Below are 6,433 nucleotides of genomic sequence, written 5' to 3' on the forward strand. Positions count from 1 at the left end.
GCCGCGTGCCCCGGCCCCGCTCGCCCGTGCCCGCGGCTGAGCCCGCCATGCCTGGCTTCGACTACAAGTTCCTGGAGAAGCCCAAGCGGCGGCTGCTGTGCCCGCTGTGCGGGAAGCCCATGCGCGAGCCCGTGCAGGTCTCCACCTGCGGCCACCGCTTCTGCGACACCTGCCTGCAGGAGTTCCTCAGGTGCGACGGGGGGGCGGGCCCGGGCCGGGGGGGGCGCCCGCGGGGGCTCCGGCCGGGAGCACGGCGGGCCTTTGTCTGAGCCCCGGCCAGGTGACCCCAGGGGCGCCTGCCTTGACGTCACGGGGTGGCGATGACGTCAGGCCCCGAGGGAGGACACCCCCCTCCCCAGCGTTTGTTCCCCCTCCCTCCCCCCCGGCGGCGCCCCGGGTCCCACCTGCCCAGCCCAGGTGGGGAGAACTCTGGACGTCCCGGCGGGGCTGGGCCAGGAGAGACGCCCTGCCCCCTCCCCGAGGGCCGGGCCGCGTTGGCCGTGAACTTTGGATCGCGCGGGGAGGAGGCCGCCCCCGCCGCGGCGGTGGGGCTGTGTTTTCCCTCGTCTAACCTCTTCTGGCTGGCCTCAGTGCCGTGGCCATTGTTCTCCCATTTCAGAGATTCAGAGGAAGGCTGAGACTTGCCCAAGGCCACCCAGGAGAAGGCTTAGGCGGGATTCAAGCCCGGGCCGCACGCGGTCACACTGTCCCGGGAGGAGGATCGTGGCCTCCACCCCTCCCCCGAAATAGGCATCCCTCGGGGGTCCCTCCGCCCTCCCGGGGCGGCTGTGGAGTGCGGCTGGTGGGAGGGTCACGCTCGTGGGTTAGAGCTGCTGCCCCTCTGCCCCCCCCCCCCGGGGCATCCATTACGTTTCCTTTGGGTCTCCAGTCCACTCTGGGAACTGCTGGGGCGAGACAAGGGGAGCGGTGGGGAGCCCGTCCCGAGGAGGCGGCGCCCCAGCGCGCCGGGGACGCTAGGGTCAGCCGCGCGTCTGGTGTGACCGAGGGGCCCCGCACCCGTGCGCCCGCCCTCGGCGGTGGCAGCCCCTAGCTGGTGGAAATCTCAGCAGGTCCTTTGTTTTCGGTTCCCCGCAGCCTCCCGGCTCCTGCCCTCGCAGATGCTCCCGCACTAGCTACTGTGAGCCCCCTCCTCCCTCTCTCCTGTTCCCTCCTCCCTGCCGTGTACACACTTAACTCTGCTACACACACACACACACACACACACACACACACACGGGCCCATTGTCCTCCCTCCTTCGCTTTCTGGTTTCCAGATGAGGCCAGCTGAGCCAGCCCCCCTCCAGCTGACCCACCCTTACCCGCCGCAGGGAAGGAGCAGGGGGGGGAGGGGACTGTCAGGCCTGGCTCCCCTCGCCGTCCCCTAGCTAAAGCTTCTGCCCCTCCTCCTCCCGGAAATCCCCTCTTCCTCTCCTACAGCCCCCTCCCCCCATCCTGTCTTCTCCCCTGGGCCTGGGCCTCCACTGCTCAGCCAAGAACAGCCTCTACCTCTCCCCCTCCCCCCAGTGCCTGAGCTCCGTCGCTGAGGCCTCTGGAGAGAAGAGGTTGGCTAGGCCTCTGTCCCTCACCATCACCTCTATCCTACAAGCTAGGTAGACCATAGTCCTGGCTTAAACCTTTGTCCTGGATGGGCCCCAAACTGCAGGGTAAGCTTCTGCCTGAAGCCTAGGGACTTGCCTTAGTCCCCTCCCTGTCTCCAGAACGACTAGGTCAGCACATTCCTGAAGCAGCCAAGTGGACCCCCCCCCCCCTTGGCCCACTCCTCTTTCCCCACTCCTGCCAGGGCTATTACTCAGGTCGGGCCAGGAAGTCTGGTTGCACTGTTAGCACAGGCACACCTTCAGTGCCTGGGCATGTACTGGTTTTGGCATTGGTGGCATGGCCAGTGATAGTGGGGTCAGGAGGAGGGGATACTAGAAACTCTTTTTTTCTGAACCTGGGACATAAATTGTCCTGGCTCTAAAAGTGCCTTCAGAACAGGGCTGCCATGTGGCCTCTGCTTCCACCTTGCCTACCACCTATCTGATTCCAACCTACCAGGAATGTCATGCCTGGGGGGGAAGGGGGGCTTAGGTCCTGCTCAATGAGCCTTTGCCCTGCCTGGGCCACACCAGGCATGCATGACTGGTCCTGGCAGGGTCAGCAAGGACATGCTGGCAGGAGGAAGCCCGGCACTGGGCTCCTTGGGTGCTAACAGTCAGGTGGGGACCGGAGAGGACTAGGGAGCAGCTGGCAGGGGGTGGGGTTACTAAGCTCCTGAAGCCAGAGGAACAGTGATCAGCCAGGCCGTGTGTGTGTGTGTGTGTGTGTGTGTGTGTGTGTGTGTGTGTGTGTGTGTGTGTGTGTGTATCTGTCTGTGAGACTGTGACAGTAAAGCCTTGACTGAGCTGCAGAGTCATAGACCAGCCTCCTTCCTTTCTTTGACTTCTGAGTGAGAAGATTAACCCTTCTCAGAGACAAGTGGCGAGGACCTGGACCTGGTAGGATTGAGAATGAGTGTCAGGCCTCTTGCCTTTGCTTGGGAAAACACACCCTCAAAGAGGAGGGGGGGGGGATGGTTGGTGTGAGGTAGCCTGGGGCTAACCTTTGCCCTGGTTCTTAGGCTGGCAGTGTTGTGGAGATTGAGCAGCCCTGGCACTTAAATCCCAACCCATCTCAGCTCACCCTCTCATCAGCTTTCAGCCTAGCCAATGAAAACCACTCTGGGGGGAAGGGGTAGCTGGGCAGCCTGTTTTAAGTCCAGCTGCTATCCTGGGGGAGGGGGTACCAGCTGCCACCTGTTGGCCAAGTGCTATCCTGGCAGCTGGCTCTGCCTCCACTGGTCCCAGAACTACCATTCCCAGAACAGGGAATTGGCTCCCCTCTGGCCTCTGCTTGCCCCCTTTGTCTGTGCTGTGGCTGGTTGGGAACCGGTCTGGTGAGGGAGGGAGGGAAGGAGGGAGGGAGGGAGGCTGTCCTGGTTGAGAGGGTGGGGCTATGTTCTCCCTTCCCATAAGGAGAGCTTTGACCCTGTCCTCTCCCCATTTTAGTGAAGGAGTCTTCAAATGCCCCGAGGACCAGCTTCCTCTGGACTATGCCAAGGTGAGTCCACACTGCCAAATAACCCAGGCACAGGGTACAAAGCTGTTGCCCTTGATGGGGGCTGTTGCTGTTAGCAGCCAGCGGGCTCAGGGCCAATGTCAACCCCGAGCCTCAAGATCGCGTGCCCCCACAAAGGTAGCCTGTTCTCTCCCACCAGCCCAGTTTGCAAACGGAGGCTATGTTTGCCCTGCAGGGCAGGCACAATGCCCAGCCTGTGGGGGTGCACAGAGCTGCTCTGTGTCCTTAAGAAGTGCTCCTTCCCCTTGCCACAGGGCAAGTTAGACTTGTGGCTGAGGGCCAGGAGCCCTCCACCAGGGGCTAGGAAACAGGGCAGAGGGGGACACGGCCTGGACTGAGTACTATCTCTCTGGAGGGAGCATGGTTCTGTGCAGGCATGTTGGAGACCCTGAGATACAACAGCAGGGAAGTGCCTTGGGCACAGAGTGGCAAACAGTATAAAAGAGAGAGGCCTTAGCTCAAGAGAGGCTATTAAGGGCTCTAGAATTGAGCCAGATTAAATAGAGGTGGGGAGGGGTGGGAGTTGGGGACTGAAGCAAGCTCTGACCTTGGCTGGTTCCTTATCCCTGCTTCCAGATCTACCCAGACCCAGAGCTGGAGGTCCAGGTGCTAGGTCTGTCTATCCGCTGCATCCACAGTGAAGAGGGCTGCCGCTGGAGTGGGCCACTCCGTCATCTACAGGTGAGACTGTGATGGGGGGAGGGCTGGGACTATACTCCCTCAGCAGGCACTGACTGCAGCCCTTCCCACCAGGCCCACCTGAATACTTGCAGTTTCAATGTAGTCCCCTGCCCCAATCGCTGCCCTTCCAAGCTGAGCCGCCGCGATCTGCCTGCACACTTGCAGCACGACTGCCCCAAGCGGCGCCTCAAATGCGAGTTCTGTGGCTGTGACTTCAGTGGGGAGGCCTATGAGGTCAGTGGGGCCCAGCTGAGAGTGGAAGGGAGTGGGGCACTTGGCGGCCCAGGTATCCCTTAATTCAGCCTCTCTGACATTTCCAGAGCCATGAGGGCATGTGCCCCCAAGAGAGCGTGTACTGTGAGAACAAGTGTGGTGCCCGCATGATGCGGCGTCTGCTGGCCCAGCATGCCACCTCTGAGTGCCCCAAGCGCACCCAGCCTTGTGCCTACTGCAGCAAGGAGTTTGTCTTTGACACCATTCAGGTGAGGCCCTTCCTAAGCTGTGGGTTGTGGGGTGGTAACAAGGAGGCAGGCTATTGACTGTTTTTCTGGTCCCAGAGTCACCAGTACCAGTGCCCACGGCTGCCTGTGTCCTGCCCCAACCAGTGTGGTGTGGGCACCGTGGCTCGGGAGGACCTGGCAGGCCATTTGAAAGACAGCTGCAGCACCGCCTTGGTACTCTGCCCATTCAAAGATTCTGGCTGTAAACACAGGGTAAGAGTCCTCCTCCTTCCTGTCAGCTCCTCTTTAGCCCTTCAAGTCCTGGACAGGCTAGCTTTCCTGGCACAGTGAGGCCTTGGTGGGCTCTGCTCTGGAACCCTCATTTTTCCCCTGCTGGTCAGTTAGTTTCTGCTTGTTTCTAGCACCCTGTCTTCCTCATGCAGAGTTAGATGTCTACTCTTCCTCTCCATCTTCTCTCCCCTGGACCTTCCCCTTTTGGTAACTTCTCCATTCCCCCCATGGCCTGGGGCTTTACCAACAGTGCCCTAAGCTGGCAATGGCACGACACGTGGAGGAGAGTGTGAAGCCTCATCTGGCTATGATGTGTGCTCTGGTAAGCCGGCAGCGGCAGGAGCTGCAGGACCTTCGCAGAGAGCTGGAGGAGCTATCAGTGGGCAGTGATGGTGTGCTCATCTGGAAGATTGGCAGCTATGGGCGGCGACTACAGGAGGCCAAGGCCAAGCCCAACCTTGAGTGCTTCAGCCCAGCTTTCTACACACATAAGTATGGTTACAAGCTGCAGGTGTCTGCGTTCCTCAACGGCAACGGCAGTGGCGAGGGCACACATCTCTCGCTGTACATTCGTGTACTGCCAGGTGCCTTTGACAATCTCCTTGAGTGGCCCTTTGCCCGACGTGTCACTTTCTCCCTGCTGGATCAGAGCGACCCTGGGCTGGCCAAGCCACAGCATGTCACTGAAACCTTCCACCCTGACCCAAACTGGAAGAATTTCCAAAAACCTGGCACTTGGAGAGGCTCCCTGGATGAGAGTTCTCTGGGTTTTGGATACCCCAAGTTCATCTCCCATCAAGACATCCGAAAGCGAAACTATGTGCGAGATGATGCTGTCTTCATCCGTGCCTCTGTTGAACTGCCCCGGAAGATCCTCAGCTGAGTGCAGAGCTGGGGAGCTCCAGGGGTATAAGGGATAGGACATGACCTCAGTCAGGCACTGGCCGAAACTGGAGAGGGGGCTGGCCCCCCTTTCTGCTACTTCTGCCTAGGTTCTGTTACCCTGTTCTTCCCCTACCACCACCCTCAGGTGCCTCCAATCGGTGCTTCATCCCTGATCCCTGGAGGGAGCAGGTCTCGGGATTATCAAGGGCTGGAAACAAGTGATCCCCAGGGCCTGTCTCCCTTCCTGGGCAGGGCAGACATGCCTTGGTGCCAGCCACATTCTACCTGGACTGAGGCACCTGCTCAGGTGCTATGTCCCAAGAGCCATAGGGGGGAGTTGGGAAATGGAGGGGTAGTTAAAAGAATCTGCCTTGAGATTAATTTTTTTTCCCCTTTCTCCAGCTGTGGCCCTTCTGGTTATTTATTTCTTTAGTGCTAGGAGGTCACAGCAGGGGAGCTCTGATTTTTAATAAACCCTGAGTTGTATTTATTAACTTTGTGCCAGCCTATCTCCTCTGGATTGGTTTGGGACCTGGGAGGCTGGACCCAAGTGAAGGCTAAGGAGCCTGTGAAGAACTCTGCACTAAGATCTGACCTACTATAGTCCCAAGATCCAGCAGCCCTAGTGTTACACTCTAGTGGCCTCCAGCGAAACTGCAGCAGGCTTTGTGTGGAAGTTGCTGGCTGCTGCCCTCTGGTGCTTTGATGGAACAGGTGCAGACCCTGCCTGTCTTCGAAGATTGGAGTCCCTCTTGTCCATCCTTCAAAGCATAGTGTTCTGCTGTAGATAGGTTATTCTTCGTCAGTAACTACCATTCATCAGATGCCTTCTTGTGGTAAACAGTGCTAAGCACTCATTTTTGCCAGTCCTGGAACTTGAACTTAAAGCCTGGGCACTGTCTCTGAGCTTCTTTTGCTTAAGGCTGGCACTCGAGCCAAAGTGCCACTTCTGGCTTTTTATGTTTATGTGGTACTGAGGAATCAAACCTAGGCTTCATGCTTGCTAGGCAAGCCCTCTA

At 59.1% G+C, this 6,433-nt stretch overlaps 1 protein-coding gene across 1 annotated transcript; it reads left to right on the forward strand.

Moving 5' to 3' along the window:
* Window positions 1-6: 6 nt before the first annotated feature.
* On the forward strand, window positions 7-5,908 carry Traf4 (TNF receptor-associated factor 4). The gene is made up of 7 exons (XM_013016554.1): window positions 7-190; window positions 3,048-3,099; window positions 3,694-3,798; window positions 3,871-4,032; window positions 4,119-4,280; window positions 4,356-4,511; window positions 4,780-5,908. Exons 1-7 carry the CDS (start codon window positions 48-50, stop codon window positions 5,410-5,412), a joined length of 1,413 nt encoding a protein of 470 aa, XP_012872008.1. The 5' UTR covers window positions 7-47; the 3' UTR covers window positions 5,413-5,908.
* The last annotated feature ends 525 nt before the right edge of the window (window positions 5,909-6,433 follow it).

This window comes from Dipodomys ordii, unplaced genomic scaffold (genome assembly GCF_000151885.1).
Source record: "Dipodomys ordii isolate 6190 unplaced genomic scaffold, Dord_2.0 Scaffold31, whole genome shotgun sequence".
In the NCBI taxonomy this organism is placed as follows: Eukaryota; Metazoa; Chordata; class Mammalia; order Rodentia; family Heteromyidae; genus Dipodomys; species Dipodomys ordii.